The 16,747-nt window shown below is 48.1% G+C and overlaps 3 protein-coding genes across 7 annotated transcripts in view; 1 reads left to right on the top strand and 2 right to left on the bottom strand.

The window, feature by feature from the left end:
* FOXRED1 (FAD dependent oxidoreductase domain containing 1) overlaps positions 1–7,281 on the bottom strand; it is a 10,318-nt gene extending 3,037 nt beyond the window's left edge. Inside the window, exons 1-8 of the mRNA XM_023208598.1 lie at positions 7,026–7,281; positions 4,632–4,852; positions 3,250–3,360; positions 2,873–2,991; positions 1,324–1,418; positions 916–1,017; positions 476–552; positions 125–285 (exon numbers count right to left, since the gene is read on the bottom strand). Of these exons, the coding sequence (XP_023064366.1) occupies positions 125–285; positions 476–552; positions 916–1,017; positions 1,324–1,418; positions 2,873–2,991; positions 3,250–3,360; positions 4,632–4,852; positions 7,026–7,110 (971 nt within the window). The 5' untranslated portion in view covers positions 7,111–7,281. The remainder of the gene's footprint in view (positions 1–124; positions 286–475; positions 553–915; positions 1,018–1,323; positions 1,419–2,872; positions 2,992–3,249; positions 3,361–4,631; positions 4,853–7,025) is intronic.
* Positions 7,282–7,356: 75 nt separating this feature from the next.
* Positions 7,357–13,379, top strand: SRPRA (SRP receptor subunit alpha). The gene is made up of 14 exons (XM_023208591.2): positions 7,357–7,628; positions 8,226–8,309; positions 8,602–8,765; positions 8,979–9,139; positions 9,390–9,549; positions 9,682–9,835; positions 10,034–10,125; positions 10,239–10,357; positions 10,497–10,583; positions 10,887–11,059; positions 11,155–11,368; positions 11,782–11,945; positions 12,034–12,132; positions 12,278–13,379. Exons 1-14 carry the CDS (start codon positions 7,512–7,514, stop codon positions 12,404–12,406), a joined length of 1,917 nt encoding a protein of 638 aa, XP_023064359.1. The 5' UTR covers positions 7,357–7,511; the 3' UTR covers positions 12,407–13,379.
* Positions 13,380–13,382: 3 nt separating this feature from the next.
* FAM118B (family with sequence similarity 118 member B) overlaps positions 13,383–16,747 on the bottom strand; it is a 51,932-nt gene continuing 48,567 nt past the window's right edge. For 4 of the 5 annotated variants that reach the window (XM_023208595.2, XM_023208593.2, XM_023208594.1 and 1 more), the window contains 2 exons: positions 14,806–14,865; positions 13,383–14,175 (listed from right to left, as the gene is read on the bottom strand). In XM_023208595.2, coding sequence (XP_023064363.1) covers positions 14,162–14,175; positions 14,806–14,865 — 74 coding nt within the window. In that variant the 3' untranslated portion in view covers positions 13,383–14,161. The remainder of the gene's footprint in view (positions 14,176–14,805; positions 14,866–16,747) is intronic. The other variant, XM_023208597.2, reaches the window with a different exon arrangement.

The raw sequence follows: 16,747 nt of genomic DNA, 5'->3' as shown, positions 1-16,747 counted from the left end.
ACACACCCCCACAGACCCCCTCCCCAACCCCACACACACACACACACACACACACGCTATCCAACTTTGATGTCATTTCTTTCTTTCTCTCACCAACCTCCTCAGCTGCCCAGGGGACAGTTACCTTTTCCTTGGCTCCACAGGTAGCTTGGTGCCCTGCAGGGTGCCAGGCGGCCCCTTTCCAATACCAGCCAGCGCTGCGATTTGTGCAGACCAGGCTCCGGCTGCGTTGATCACAATGGAGCATTCCACAGGCTGGTACTCCAGGCTGTGATCCATCTTCACCTGCGGGCACCAGAGAGTGAGGGGTGGGAAGACCTGGACCACACACCAGGCACCCTGAGAGGTGCACTGCTTCCTGAGCCTTAGTTTTACCCATACTGGAAAGTGGGTCAAAGAAGACCAAAACAAGGAGAGTCACTACCTTTCCTGTCCCTCCATTTTGGTAAAGGACATCACCAAACTAGAAACTTACATGGACTTCATGGATCCTTTTCAAGATCACCATTTCGTCATCTGTGGTCAACATGCGTTGAGATGAAGAGACAAAACCTGCAGAGAGGAATAGGAAAAATAGGCCTTGGAGGCCCTGAAAAGGAAGGAAATGGGGATTTCACTTGTTTCCTAAGGAAAGAAAGCTGGAAGGATGGGAGCTTTCCTACAGACACTGAAGCAAACAGAGATGAGGGAGCTGGCACGAGCTTGGCTACACTCTGCCAGGACAGTGCTGAGGTGTAATCATCAAGCAGATCACAAGTCGCAGCGCAGCTCAGTGAGGAACCCGGGTCAGGATGCCTAGGACCTGCTCTCAGGGGAGGCCCCTTTCCCCCCAGCCCTTTCTTAGCTTGTGACTGAGAAGATAAGACCTGGTCTAGCCTATGCCCCAGTTGCTAGAGGAAACAAGCTGAGACTCACGTGTCACCTCTCCCTGGCAGAAAAAGACTCCCATGGATTCGACCTTTTGCCGAAGCCCCTGGAGCAGACACCAGGGGTCAAACCAACCTTCATTCTCCATCCCTATGATAAGAAAAAGAGAACTGTCACAAAGACAGATGGGGACTTCTGCTCTCGGATTGTATTTCCTGTGCCCCCAACCCCTCTCGAGGGCCTGTAAGCCAGGAAAGGTCATCCTGACCAACTGAACCACAGAGACAAAGCCTGCTGAAGGACAGAGAACTAGCATGGCCCAGGGCAGTCCCCACGACACGGCAGGAAAGTGTTCCTCCTTCAGCTTGGCCGTGGGGTACCCGAGACTCCCAGCCTGTGGCACCCCTTAGTCTCTACCTTCAGGGAAAAGGCTGTCCCGCTGCAAGCAAGCCTCACCATAAGACGCCAGAGCCACTCCCTCTGTGCTTATCCAGGGAAACTTGTTCCGAAGCTGATCAGGAGACATCAGACAAACTTTGGCTCCCTCCTGTCTGAGATACACGTGTGGGTCGGCGTATGTGTGTCAGAGAGGAGAGTGTGCAGAGGGGTGAAGTATGGACCCCAACCTCACAAGTGGGGAGTCCAGCTCAGTCATGTCACTTCTCTGCCCCAAATGCCCCTATTTTTCCTCACTGTTGAGTGGCTGAAGACCAAGCCGCCTAGGCAGGCTCTTCAGCCTTGACTGCATTTCCTTCCCTACTCCCTCGTCTCTTTTCAGCACACAGAGCTCCCTGCTATCCCAGTCTATTCCATGACTTTTTTGTTTTTGAAATGAGTCTGGCTCTGTCGCCCAAGATGGAGTGCAATGGCGCGAACTCGGCTCCCTGCAACCTCCTCCTCCTGGGTTCAAGCGATTCTCCTGAGTAGCTGGGATTACAGGCACACACCACCACACCCAACTAATTTTTGTATTTTTAGTAGAGATGAGGTTTCACCACGTTGGCCAGGCTGGTCTCGAACTTCTGACCTCAGGTGTTCCATCTGCCTCAGCCTCCCAAAATGCTGGGATTACAGGTATGAGCCACTGCACCCAACCTATTCCATTAACTTTCACAACAAGGTGGTAACCATGTTCCCTCCACTCCTGCCTGGATCCACCTCCTCTCCACTCCTTTTACAATCCTGCTCCTGAGTACAGGTATCTCCTCTGGGACACTGTCCCCCAGAGCTGCCTCATAGCGGAGGCACCAACAGAACACTCCCAAGCCAGACTGCTGGCTTCAAATAAAATCCCACTGCCACCACTTACTAGTGTCTTATGTCTCAGTTTCCTCATATGTAAAATGGGGATGTTCTGATGATTAAATGAGTTCATATCTGTACAGCATTTAGGATATTTATGTCACTGTGAGACTTGGGTGTTTCCTAAATAAACATAAAAATAAAGCTTCCGGCCATATTGCATCACAAAGATGCCCACCCTCACCTGACCATGAGAATCATTTAGAGCAGGAGTTGCCAAATCTGACCTGCTGCCTGTTTTCGTAAATGAGCCACACTCCTTCATTTGTGCTTCTGTCTATGGCTGCTTTCATACTGTGATAACAGAGTGGTTAGAATAGACTGTACGGCCAGCAAAACCTAAAATACATAATATCTGGCCCTTTACAGAAAAAGTTTGCTAACTCCTGACTTCAGGTTCTTGTTAAAACCCAGATTTGTGGGCTCCTTCCCTAGAGATTCTAGTTTATTAGGTCTGGGATGTGTTCCAGGTGGTTTTCATGCTCTGACAAATTAGGAAGCACCTGGCAGTATTTTGTCCATATCCACGGTACAGCACTCCCACCGGGCATTGCAGGTCTGTGTATTTCCTTCCTGACACATTGAGGTCCTAGACCGCAGGGATCTGTCTTACCAACTCCACTTTCTCCCTTCCTAATCTGGTGCAGGAGCCACCCAACACCTTTGGCTGCAAAGCAACTGAGAGGCCGTGCCAGGCACCCACTTCTGCACTTTCACGTTGCTCTCCATGGCTGCAGCATCCTTTTCTGAAGCCAGCAAGAGGTAGCCTGAGGGGTTGAACTGGAGGTCCAGGGGAGGGGCATTGGTTACGGCCAGGTACTCCTGTGTGCAGAGAGAAGCTCCTGAAAGAGACTGACTTAAGGATGCAAGGAAGAGTTTTCCGCCTTCTTCCCCCACAGCTCCCCGGGCTCAGTGCCCCAGACCTTGAGGCACCCACCACTAGGAAGAAAGGCCAGGGCCCCCCACTTCTTGTTGACTGACCCATTCTTGCTCTCTGGCTACCTTGCTAGCTGGGCTCCTCCCCACTCTGGGCTAAAGGAGGGGTTACCACCCCAACATCCCCAATATCATTGCACCTACGTTGATGTTCCGTAGAAAGCTGGCTGAAAAGAGGGAGAGCTGGATGTTCTCAGGCAATGAGAACTGCTGACAAATCCCACCCACTGAGAGCCCAGTGGAGGCCTGTGAATACTGTGGAAAGACAAGAAAAGTTGAGGTAACCTATCACATGTGACTAGAGTACCGCAATGAAAGCTTTGAGCTATACACCTAAAGTTGAAGGGGAGTCCTATCTGCAAGTCTATAATCTAAGACCCATGCATATGTCAACTTGAAGGCAACAGTGTTTAAAATCATTAGTAGCGGATGTGCAGAGAGGGTCAGTCATCTGGAAAGAGCTGACACAGTGGTACAAAATGGTAATGGCCTGGAAGTCCAAGGGCAGACGATTAACATTTGATCTACCATTTGGAAAATGAAAGGTTATGATTGAAGTAAAGTAGCAAGATTCGTGGCTAGCTGGCAATGCAAATGGGAACATCTAAAGTGCAAAAAGCAGCCGGGTGGTGGCTCATGCCTGTAATCCCAGCACTTTGGGAGGCCAAGGCAGGCAGATTGCTTGAGCTCAGGAATCCGAGGTCAGCCTGAGCAACATGGCGAAACCCCATCTCTACAAAAAATACAGAAATTAGCCAGGTGTAGTGGTGCATGCCTGCAGTCCCAGCTACTCGGGAGGCTAAGGTGGGAGGACCACTTGAGCCTGGGAGGTAGAGGCTGCACTGCACTCCAGCCTGGGCAACAGAGCCAGACCCTGTCTCAAAATAAATAAATACAACAAAATGCAAAAACCTCACAAGTAATGGGACCTGAAAGAACCAAGTTGAGGGCGGGAAATGGTGGCTCATGCCTGTAATGCCAGCACTTTGAGAAGCCAAAGCAGAAGGATCACTTGAGGTCAGGAGTTCGAGACCAGCCTAGGCAACATGGTGAAACCTCATCTCTACTAAAAGTACAAAAAACAGCTTGGCTTCATGGTGTGTCCCTGTAATCTCAGCTACTCAGGGGGCTGAGGTAGGAGAATCACTTGAACCTGGGAGATAGAGGTTGCAGTGAGCTGAGATCGTGCCACTGCACTCCAGCCTGGGCAACAGAGCAAGACTCAAAAAAAAAAAGAAAGTTGAGACACTTAATTATAGCTTGAGTGCAGAGCTGTGAGATCTCGAAAAATCCAATATTATGAAATCTGCTTTCAAAAGAATAAACCTTATTGTCAACCTTCCTGGTTTGACTGAGGAAGATCCTAGGACAATTTCTCAACAAGGTCCAAAGCACAATCTCTGCCCATTGGATCTCCTGAGATTGAGGTCTTCCCCTCCTCTCCTTCCCTTGTCCCTAGGGTCCTTAATACAATGTGAGTCATCTTTCTTGCCCCACTCATGACTCTGCCCTACCCCAGGCCTCACCGTGTAGTCCCGTTCCACCACTAGCACCCGAATACCACCTCGTCGGCTCTCCAGCTTCTTCAGCCAATAGGCCACAGACAAGCCAAGCACCCCACCTCCCACGATCACCACATCCGAGTGCTCGGGGGGCAGGTGGCTGGTGTCTGGCAGTAGATCACAGGATGTTCCAGGCAGGATCGACTTGATCTTCTTCTTAATCTCAGACACCTTTCCATCCCAGTCTGTGGGATGTAGTTAGGGTCAGAGGGCCACACATTTCCTTCCCACATGGTTGGGGGGTTGGAGAACGGACACAGGAAAAGGTAAGCTAAACAGACACATGAATTGGCAGTCCCCACTGTCAGTCCCTGCTGGCAGTCCCCACTGTCAGTCCGTCTCATAAGGTCACCTTGCACCCAACAGTGTTGCCACAGTTTTCTGAATAGTCCACATGCCATCAGTCTCCCTCTTCATGCATTGTGCCGAGCACTGCAAGATTCAATTTCCTAAAATTAATTTTCTACATTACCTCCTGCATAGACCTCTCCTGATCCCAACTCACATATTCAACTCACCGTCATCCCCACTTGGGTCTTCCAGGCCTCTGGACCAAGAGACCCTGGCACACCCCAAGTCACGGCACCCTCTGAAGCATGGCACCTCTAAGCAGCACCTTATCCTGGATGTCCATCACCACAACCAAACCTACATTTATATCCTATCTATAATCAAGTCCTGAGGGCTCTGGTTTCCACGTTCACTCCTCAATCTGGCCCCTTTCTTCCTCTGCCACCATCATCCTAGGCCAAGCCACTATCATCTCTCAACTGGACAAATGCAAAAGCATCCTAATTGTTCCCACTGATTCCCCACTTCCACCCCACCCCCTGCTGCGAACATTTTTACAATATAGCTAGAAATATCTTTTCAAAACACAAATTTAATCACAAACGCTCTTGATTAAAACCCTTCAGTGAGTTTCCATTACTCTAAGAACCAAAGTCCAAAGTCTTAAACAGAGCCTGTAAGGTACTGCACAATCTCGCTCCTGTTCATCTTATCCTCCCCTACACTCCAGGCCCTTTAGTTCCTTGATGGCACCTTATTTCCTCCCACCACAGGGAACCTACACGTGCTCTCTGCTTTGAAACTGTGTCCACTTCCTTGCCTAGCTAATTCCGTGCTCCGGAGAGCCTTTCCTGATCCCCAGATCAGCTCAAACTCTACATGGTCTCTTGGTCACAATTGCAGCTTTGAGTTTGTATTGTTACATACTCTAAAATCCATGAGGGGGTAGGCTGTGTTTACCTTCACCACTGAATCTCCAGCCTATGGCAACACCCGGCATATTGTAAGTGCTCAGTAAGTACCTTAAATAAATTAATCATTTTGCCATTTCATACCTCACTCAAACTCTTCTCAGCAGCACTGCAATCTCTCTTTGGTCTGGCCTTAGCTCACCTATCCACACTACATTTCATGCTACTACTCACACTGTCTATCTAGATGGCTTTTGCTAGTTCCTTGCATAAGAACAATATTTTTCTCCTAATCTGCACTCAATTATCCAGAGACAGGAACACACACCTTTCTTAAGCCAGTAAACATCCTTCAAGGCTGATCTCAGTTCCCACCTGCTCCATGTACTTCCACCATTATACTAGCTAGCAGTGCAAAGCATTCTTTAAGTTGAGTTCTATCCAATCTTTTTTTTTTGAGATGGAGTTTCGCTCTGTCGCCCAGGCTGGAGTGCAATGGCCTAATCTCAGCTCACTGCAACCTTCGCCTTCCAGGTTCAAGCGATTCTCCCGCCTCAGCCTCCCGAATAGCTGGGATTACAGGAGCCCACCACCGCACCTAGCTAATTTTTGTATTTTTAGTAGAGACGGGGTTTCACCATGTTGGTCACGCTGGTCTCGAACTCTTGAGCTCAGGTAATCCACCCGCCTCGACCTCCCAAAGTGCTAGGATTACAGGCGTGAGTCACCGCGCCCGGCCTCTATCCAGTCTTGAACTGGCCTACTGTCTATTGAAATTCTCCCTGTCTAGGTACGCTCTAGCCATCTTCCAGGACATTCACTGAATCCCGTCTTCTCTTCACTCCTTCACGGCAACAGCACTAAGTACAGCATCCTGAACGCGGGCAGGACTTAATGCACATCTGTACCACCTATCAATCAGTCTGACTGTAAGCGGAAACGTAGAATGATGTGAGATCTGCCACCTGAGAAGGGCTGTCTTGGGAGCCATACACCTGCACAGCCCGTACAAGCTCTGGTGGGCAAGCTTACCCCCTTCCCCAAGGCGACCCACTGTCCTGCCAGTGTGGGCCACGGTTTCGGGTCCTGAAGGACACACAGTCGGAGGTTGGGGACACCCCAGAACCACAATACCCTCTGTCGTCCTCAACTTTACCCAGAGAAAAGCCTCCTCTGCGAGTGCCTGGCCTCCGAGTCAAGAGGCCCCGGCCCAAGCCGTGCGGCAGAACCCTTCGAATCATTGCCCCTCTGAGACCTGGACCTTCTGAAAGCGGCACAGCTGCCTCGCTATTATCCCAGCCGTCACTGCTCCGCGCCAAACGCCATTCAGACGAGCGCGCCAATTGGCCAGCGGCCCTCGGGGCTCCGCCCCCCCACGCTATAGGTGGCCGTCTCCCCGTAACCTCTCCGGGAGCCCCGCCCAGGCCCGCTGCCACCCGCCATTGGCTGGCCTTGAGATACGTCAGGCCTGCGCGCCCTCGGGCGGAGATGGGGAGGGCACCCAGCGTTCCGAGCGGAAGTGCAGTTGAGCCGGGTTCCGGGGCCGCTGGTGTGACGTGTCCCGCGCTTGGCGCAGCAGGAAGCGGCGGCTATCGCGGCCTGAATTCCCGGCGCCGGCCCCAGCTCCTCTGCCGCTGCCGCCATGCTCGACTTCTTCACCATTTTCTCCAAGGGTGGGCTTGTGCTCTGGTGCTTCCAGGGCGTTAGCGACTCATGCACCGGGCCCGTTAACGCGTTGATTCGTTCCGTGCTGCTGCAGGTACCGCCCCCGTGGGATCAGAACTCCAGGCTCTTCTTTCCTGACCCGATCCATGGTCCCTTCGATTCTATTCCGCGCCTCCTCCCACCCTCCCTGCCCACCTCAAACTGACCACTCATGCGTAACCCGGACTCCGCTTCGTTTTCTCGTCCCCTTCAGGGTACCCCGCAACTTAGTGACGACCCCCACTCCGGCGTATGGACTCTAGCCGAATTCCGGCGCCTTTGGTATTCCCCTCCGCTCCCTCTATTTATCCCCAGCAGCTTGGTTTTGTTGTTTCGAGGCTAGGTGAAATAACAGATGGGAAAACACCTTTACAAAACTGAATGCTGTGTAGCTGCTAATAATCTGATTGTTTATATGACTGCTTCCGTTTTGGCTCCTATGTGCCTTGCTGCCTCTCACCTCCTTCCCCCAACTTGGTTATCTTCTTTCATTTCTGGTGGAATGCCAGAGTGAAGTGCCCCAGCATCCTCTTGTCCTGGGGACAGATTTGAGTTTGAGGGAAAGTCTTTTTTCCAAAGGTAATCCAAACCCAGGGCCCAAACCTGGGTTTTCTGGGGATAGTCTGAACACTGAGACATACTCTTTCTCCAGGAACGGGGAGGTAACAACTCCTTCACCCATGAGGCACTCACACTCAAGTATAAATTGGACAACCAGTTTGAGCTGGTGTTTGTGGTAAGTGGGGTGTTGTAGAGGGACGATTACATTGTTAACATAGTCCTGATTATTAAGAGAACTCTGATTAATTGCAGCCAGTGTATATGATGACGTAACTGAAAAAACTAGAAAGGTAGTTGGGGGAAAACAGCAGCTACTGGGCCCAGGCAGGGAGCTTGGCTGCCTGTCAGGACAGGGAAACCAGCCAGGTAGCTGAACCTATCTCTGAAAGCCAGGGTTGAGTTGGCGTCCCTCCATTCTAGGCTGGCATGTAAGCAGATCTGTTGGCTCTGTTTCTTCCCCTAAACAGGTTGGTTTTCAGAAGATCCTGACACTGACGTATGTAGACAAATTGATAGATGACGTGCACCGGCTGTTTCGGGACAAGTACCGCACGGAGATCCAACAGCAAAGTGCTTTAAGTTTATTAAATGGCACTTTTGATTTCCAAAATGACTTCCTGCGGCTCCTTCGGTGAGAGACTTGCCTTCTCTAAAATCAATTTATTTCCCTGATTTGATGATCTCTCTGAAGGTGGTTCAAGGGTGGTAAATTGGTGTGTTCAAAGACATTCCTAATTTGCTCCCCAGTTCTCATTGTCCTCTTGGGTGTGAGAGTCCTTTCTCTGGACTGTTATTTTTCCTCCTGCACGGGGTAGAAAGATAAACCATTCTCTTTTTTGTTTAGTGAAGCAGAGGAGAGCAGTAAGATCCGAGCTCCCACTACCATGAAGAAATTTGAAGATTCTGAAAAGGCCAAGAAACCTGTGAGGTCCATGATTGAGACACGTGGGGAAAAGCCCAAGGAAAAAGCAAAGAATAGCAAAAAAAAGGGGGCCAAGAAGGAAGGCAAGTTTGAGTTCTTTGGATACACTGGGACATGAAAGGTGTTAAGACGGTGCTAAGGACTGAGGTGTTCCTTCCTTCTGTCATTGCTTGCCTCCTCCTCACTCAAATGCTCACCATCCTATAATCCCCAGGCCTTGTGAACTCCAAGATGTTTGGTCCAAATTTCCTTTGAACAATTTGGAAGACTTTTAGCCATTGTCTAGTGGTTGAGATTGTCTTTTTTTTCCTTCAGTGAGTTTTTTCCCAACAGGTTCTGATGGTCCTTTGGCTACCAGCAAAGCCGTCCCTGCAGAAAAGTCAGGTCTTCCAGTGGGTCCTGAGAACGGAATAGAACTTTCCAAAGAGGAGCTGATCCGCAGGAAGCGAGAGGAGTTCATTCAGAAGCATGGGAGGGGTATGGAGAAGTCCAAGTGAGCACTCTTCTCCAGTAATCTCAGAATACTGTGATCTAGACATGATGGGTGCAAGGGAGCTCTGGTCTCCGGCTCATGTTTCCTTTCCCGCTTCTCCACCATAACCCTTTGTATCATCACCTGTTGCAGCAAGTCCACGAAGTCAGATGCTCCGAAGGAGAAGGGCAAAAAAGCACCCCGGGTGTGGGAACTGGGTGGCTGTGCTAACAAAGAAGCGTTGGATTACAGTACTCCCACCACCAATGGAAGCCCTGAGGCTGCCTTGTCTGAGGACATCAACTTGGTAAGAGGCAACAGGGGTTGAAGGTCATCTTTAATAACAAATTGGGAGGAAGTAGAGTGTGGGAACATGATACTTGGATTTGAATGAGGGGTAAGTTATACTTGGAGCTTCCCCAAATGAAAGCGATAGAGCAATGGGGACTTTTTCCTCAGAGACCTTAGTGTTTCTGACCCCATCTCCTTTCCCTGTATCTTCCAGATTCGAGGGACTGGGCCTGGGGGGCAGCTTCAGGATCTGGACTGCAGCAGCTCCGATGATGAAGGGGCTGCTCAAAACTCCACCAAACCTAGGTAAGGAGATTTCAGGTGGGGGGTGGCATATGCATCTGCAAAACTGGTAAGGTAACAGCTCCCACCTTCTCGCTCTGTGTGTGTTTGTCATCTGTGTGTATTGGTCCCTGCAGTGCGACCAAGGGAACACTGGGTGGCATGTTTGGTATGCTGAAGGGCCTTGTGGGTTCAAAGAGCTTGAGTCGTGAAGACATGGAATCTGTGCTGGACAAGATGCGTGATCATCTAATTGGTAAGCTCTGAGGACCGAGCTGACTCATGTTCACAGGATACGGGTCATTGAGAGCAGAGTCACCTAGCGTTTCTCACCTGTACCGTAAAGATTGGTTGTTGCTGACATGGAACTGACCTACCTGTCCCCCTCTCCTCAGCTAAGAACGTGGCTGCAGACATTGCTGTCCAGCTCTGTGAATCTGTTGCCAACAAGTTGGAAGGGAAGGTGATGGGGACGTTCAGCAGTAAGTACTGCCCTAAGTGACAAAGTGCTTATGTGTACCAAGAGGTTAAGTGCATAGACCTCCGTTCTTACTAGGTATGTGGCTTTTGGCAAAATCCTTAACCTCTAAACCTCTGTAACCTAGATTTTAAGGTTTATTGAGAGGATTAAATGAGTTAGTCCTTGTAATGTGCGTCTGTTCTGGATTTCTGGGAAAAGAGTCTAGTTAACTGTCTTAGTCCCCTTAGCTCGGAAAGCTGTTAGGCATTTTTGAGAGCACTTTTCAAGTTTCACAGCTGCAAACCTCCTCCACCTCCTCTTTCAGCGGTGACTTCCACAGTAAAGCAAGCCCTACAGGAGTCCCTGGTGCAGATTCTGCAGCCACAGCGTCGTGTAGACATGCTCCGGGACATCATGGACGCCCAGCGTCGCCAGCGCCCTTATGTCGTCACCTTCTGCGGTGTTAATGGAGTGGGGAAATCTACTAATCTTGCCAAGGTCAGTGCAGTTCCCCAGCCTGTCGCTGATACTTCTGTACTTCTCGTGTCTCAAAATCCTGGCTTTAGCTGACTTTTCTCGCTTCTTTTTCACAGATTTCCTTCTGGTTGTTAGAGAATGGCTTCAGTGTCCTCATTGCTGCCTGTGATACATTTCGTGCTGGGGCTGTGGAGCAGCTGCGCACACACACCCGGCGTTTGAGTGCCCTACACCCTCCAGAGAAGCATGGTGGCCGCACCATGGTGCAGTTGTTTGAGAAGGGCTATGGCAAGGATGCTGCTGGCATTGCTATGGAAGCCATTGCTTTTGGTACAGTGCACGGGAAGTCTGGGGGCTTATTTGGGGTCCCTTTTCCTCCTTTGGTTCTCTTGGAATTTGCAGAAGATCAGGCTTGTGCTACTACAGACTCGTTAATTACAGTAAAAAGCCAGATCAGTTACTTTCCATGCTCTGCTTTTGGGTAATAGATGTAGTTGCAGGCAAAGTTAATAACCCTAACCAAAGAAGCCTGAATTTGGTCACCTTTATCCTGTTGTCCTCCTTTTCCTGAATATGTTTGGTGATGGCCAAGCATACAATCAAGTTTTTCTCACATTACCTTGGAACCAAATCCAGGGCCCAAGACAGTGAACAGGTAGCCAAACTAGGATTTTTTGAAAGGAAGCTGGGAATGAGATTAGTTGTAGTCCACGTTTTCAGAGTTGACCACTTTCTTTCTTTAGCACGTAACCAAGGCTTTGATGTGGTGCTGGTGGACACGGCGGGCCGCATGCAAGACAATGCCCCTCTGATGACTGCTCTGGCCAAACTCATTACTGTCAATACACCTGACTTGGTGCTGTTTGTAGGAGAAGCCTTAGTAGGCAATGAAGCCGTGGACCAGCTGGTGAGAGTGTGGGCCCAGTTCCCTTTACAACTTAAGCTTTAGTCAATTTAGATGGTTCTTATACTTCTATCACCTTTTTTCTTTCCAGGTCAAGTTCAATAGAGCCTTGGCTGACCATTCTATGGCTCAGACACCTCGGCTCATTGATGGCATTGTTCTTACCAAATTTGATACCATTGATGACAAGGTAAACGTGAGACTGGAGGGTGGAATGGGCATCCTCCACAAAGGAGCTGAGGCTGCAAGGAAACCTTGGCTCCAGCGCTTCCTGTTCTGAGAGGGTGAGTGAAAAGTGGGCTCGTGTTGATTGGCTGTCCCCTTTCTCCACTTAGGTGGGAGCTGCTATTTCTATGACGTACATCACAAGCAAACCCATCGTCTTTGTGGGCACCGGCCAGACCTACTGTGACCTACGCAGCCTCAATGCCAAGGCTGTGGTGGCTGCCCTCATGAAGGCTTAACGTGGCTCTTGCCCAATACCAAATCGCCGCTTTCCCCACAAGCCCTTCTTCCTGTATCAAGAATGTGCTTTAGAGTATGTGAGCAACTTGTTTTCAGTGTAGTACAAAGGCAGAGCGAGGGGGCTTGTGGCTCCTTCCAACCCCATCCCCATTCAGCAGAGCCGCCATCTGCAAGGAGGGCCTAATCATGTTACAATCACTGCCCACTGACCCTCTCCCAGCAGGCCTCCCCCTTCCTACTCAGGCACCCCCTTCACTCTGCCTACAGACTCAGTCTCATTACAGCTTTGACCAATGGTTGGAACCCAACACCAGAGCTTTGCTAATAATTAGTGTGGTCAGGAGCCGTCTGAGCCTAATGAGTCCCAGCTGCATTAGGTTAAGAGACTTCCAGAGCCAGCGCCAGGTCTTGAATGGCACCTCTCCCTAGGATACACAGCCTGCAGGTCCCCAGGACCTGGATGACACCCGCCTCACTGTGGCAGTGTATTGCCTGTTAATTGCTGCTAATTCTAATTCTGATGATGATTCCTACTTCATTGTTTACCCCAAAGCATCAGCTAGGCTGGAGTGATTTGTTACAAGTGAGCAAAAGATGAGTCCCTGCTTCCCTCAGAAATAAAGGGAGGTGAGCTGCAGGGTTGCGTTGGGCTTCTCAGCCTCCCAACTCTTCCCATTCCCAGAATCCAGAAGTCAGCTTTGCATGTTCCCCTTCCTGGGAGGAAACCAATTGTCAGAAGGGTATATGTTGCCCCCTCCCCTCCCATCCTCCTAAGCAGTCCTGGCTTTTCCTCATCACTCCCCTCTACAGTGCCTGGTAGACAAGTGCTACATTGAAGAATACAAACCTCTTGTTAAGACTTGTCCTGTAGCTTGGTATTACAGATGTGCTATTAGTGCAATAAGGTGAAGGCTGTCTGCCCAGAGAAATAAGTAATTTATATAAGAAAATAAATTTCATAAATAAATTGCCTTCTAGGTCTTGGAGTTCTTTTATACAGGATTCAAAACTAAAATTCTGCAACACACTATAGTTCTAGGGCTTATATATGGTCAGGACAACAGAGCAGACGTTTACTCCAAGGAATCAGGTAAGTAAACGGTTGTCCTAAGAATGAGATCACCCCAAGGTGAAAGATCAGAACCTTTAAAATTTGGGTTATTAAAATATAAGCTTATTAGTTAGTACCTTGATGCAAGTTAGAGTTTTCTACAATGACTCTAAAAGTAGAGCCAGGGTCCTGGCAAGTAAATGAACAAGCTTTTAATACAGCTCAGTTATGTAAAATACTGTACACTGTAAAAGATCTAGAAAACTAGAGCTTCAAGTCATGTTTTAAAAAAGCCATTAAGCTTAATTGAAAAACCAAGTATAGAATACAAAACTGCAACAACAGCCACGGTGATTCCATGGCATCTAGACCCCGAGTCCTTCATGCAGAGCTGCAGCCAGTCAGTGGAGGTATCACATTGGTGTGCTGTGCGGACACAAGCATGTCCAGCCTGGGGAGTGGGTCGGGAGCTGCATTTGGGTCCTGCTGTCACTTTTATTCTTGAACAGGCAGCAGAATATCAAGAACCAGGTGGTATGAAGGATTACGCTGGAACATTCCCCCCTCTTCTACCCCGCCCTTCAACCTCTGGCTATTGTTACTTTCTGGGAGTTGTGTTGGGTTCTTGTAAGTTTATTTGTTAAACACTGTCCATGGTAGGGCCTTACAGCTTGGTCTAACGGTGGTGATTTCTCTAGCTCGCTCATGTACTACAGCCTGTGGGGAGAAAGAAAAGAGAACAAAATGAAGTTTCACAAAACAGGTTTATGCATCGGAAGCTGCAGATACTTAAGTCAATCCTAACCCTTCAGAAGGCAAGACAGGAGATGCTAGGAATCTTGTAATTTATTTAAAATTTTATTTACTTTTTAGAGACAAGGTCTTTCTCTGTCACCCAGGTTCAAGTGCAGTGGCACAATCATAGCTCACTGGGCTTAAGCAATCCTCCCACCTCGGCCTCCTGAGTAGCTGGGACTGCAGCGCACACCACCACACCTGGCAGTGTTTTAATTTTTTTTTTTTTTTTTTTGTAGAAACGACATCTAGTTATGTTGCTCAGGCTGGTCTCAAACTCCTGGGCTCAAGCAATCCTCCCACCTTGGCCTCCTGAGCCACCACACCCAGTAGTACTTCTTTAAAAATTAACTGATGATTTCACTACATTGTAATAGACTTGACAGGAAAAGACAGAATCGTTAATGGGTAGGAGAGGAAAATCATTCTCTATAGTGTTTTTTTAAATTTGGCAATGTGAGGTTCAAAGTAACATTCTCTATAGTCTTAATCAAGGACCTAGAAACACTTTCTGCTACAGAGTGATAAAGAGTAGAATAGGAAACAGTATACCTCTTATTTCACTGTGTGCTGCAGATGAGCCATTTAGCTGACCTTCTCTCACCATCCCTGCTAAACAGAGGACATCAGCATCAGACATTACACTGAAAAGCTAAAACTATTAATAGCAAAAAGAAAACTAAAGGGAGATGAGGATATATGGTATGATTGAAATGGATGGCATTTAGAAATGAAACAATCATTGAGAAGAGGAGGCAGAGAGGATAAACTGGAGTAGTCTTTAGACTTGCGTTACCGAACAGGGAAGCAGTGAGTTTCCACAGTGCACTATGATTGCTTGTAGACAAAACTTATATACAGGGAACATGTGTCTGCTGTCCCCAAACAGTCGAGGACTAAGTTCAGTTAAAAACTCAATCTCACCACGGATGGGCAAATGGCATGTGAGTGAGCAAATTCAAACAGAGGAGTGAAAAGCAGCAGAATACTCCACAATATAAAATATGGTAGCACTAGCCACATGCAGCTACTTAGTTTCAAATTAAAAATTTATTTCCTCAGTCACGCCACATTTCAATGGTGCAACAGCCACATGTGGCTCCTAACTATGATACTGAACAGTGACGATTATACAGTATTGTTATGACTGCAGAAAATTCTATTGGATAACACTGGCATAGATAATAGTTCGGAAAAAGTAAAAAACTGAACACATGGAAGAAAATAGTCATTAGAAATATGGTCAATTAGAGTATAAACAGGCATGATACTCAAATATACAAATTGGTATTACCCTCACAGAAAACAATTTAGCAATATATATCAATTACTGAAATGTTCCTGATCTTTGACCTGATTACACTGAGAACTCGTCAAGGAAATTATTGGAAAAACTGAAGAGATACAGATGTTATTTTCACAACATGACTTACAAAAAACTGGCAAAAAAAAAAAAAAAAAAAAAGATCAGACATTGCCTAACAGGAATAATTAGGTAAACTGTAACAACCCTACCAGAATATAAAAGTCCATTAAAATAGTGGTTATGAAGACAGGGATGTGGGAAAATGTATGATCCACTACTAAATTGTAAAAGGACCGAAACTGTATATTTTGTTTACAACTATGAAAAAGTGCGCAGGGAAAACTTCATCAGAGATGTACCAAGGCCGGGCGCCGTGGCTCACACCTGTATTCCCAGCACTTTGGGAGGTTGAGGCGGGAGGACTGCTTGAGCTTAGGAGACAGAACAGCCTGGGTAACATGGTGAAACCCCATCTCTACAAAAAATACAAAAATTAGCTGGGCATTGTGGTATGTGCCTTTTAGTCTCAGCTATTTTGGAGGCTGAGGTGGGAGGATCACTTGAGCCCTGGGGAGGTCAAAGCTGTGGTAAGCCATGACTGTGCCACTGCACTGCAGCCTGGGTGAAAGAGCAAGACTCTGTATCAAAAAAATAATAATAAAATAAAAATAAAAAGGATTGGGCATGGTGGCTCACGCCTGTAATCCCAGCACTTTGGGAGGCCAAGGTGGGTGGATCACGAGGTCAGGAGATGGAGACCATCCTGGCCAACATGGTGAAACCCCAGCTCTACTAAAAATACAAAAAACTAGCTGGGCATGATGGCACGCACCTGTAGTTCCAGCTACTCAGGAGGCTGAGGCAGGAGAACCACTTGAACCCAGGAGGCGGAGGTTGCAGTGAGCCGAGATCGCACCACTGCACTCCAGCCTGGCGTCAGAGCAAGACTTCATCTCAAAAAAAAAAAAAAAAAAAAAAGTACCAAAAGGATTGCTTGTATGGTAATGAATTATAAGAAATATTTTTCTTTTTCCCATTGCTTGATTTTTCTAAAATATGCATAACTACATACTACAGAATCCTCTGGGGACAATTAATATCCACTATGCAAAAGTGAGTATACAACACGATGCCAGGCACATAGCAAACGCTCAATGTTAAAAAACAAAACAACAGCAAAAGACCTGT

The sequence above is a fragment of the Piliocolobus tephrosceles genome, chromosome 13 (assembly GCF_002776525.5).
Source record: "Piliocolobus tephrosceles isolate RC106 chromosome 13, ASM277652v3, whole genome shotgun sequence".
Taxonomy (NCBI): domain Eukaryota; kingdom Metazoa; phylum Chordata; class Mammalia; order Primates; family Cercopithecidae; genus Piliocolobus; species Piliocolobus tephrosceles.
Note: the sequence above shows the minus strand (reverse complement) of the source record. Positions and strands in the feature narration are given on the sequence as shown.

What these genes read in the sequence shown, in the direction of transcription:
- SRPRA (XM_023208591.2), top strand. Translation starts at nt 7,512, where the DNA reads ATGCTCGACTTCTTCACCATTTTCTCCAAGGGTGGGCTTGTGCTCTGG. An exon ending in TTCGTTCCGTGCTGCTGCAG is followed by an intron (nt 7,629 to 8,225) that starts GTACCGCCCCCG and finishes CTCTTTCTCCAG; the next exon opens with GAACGGGGAGGTAACAACTC. An exon ending in CAAAACTCCACCAAACCTAG is followed by an intron (nt 10,126 to 10,238) that starts GTAAGGAGATTT and finishes TGGTCCCTGCAG; the next exon opens with TGCGACCAAGGGAACACTGG.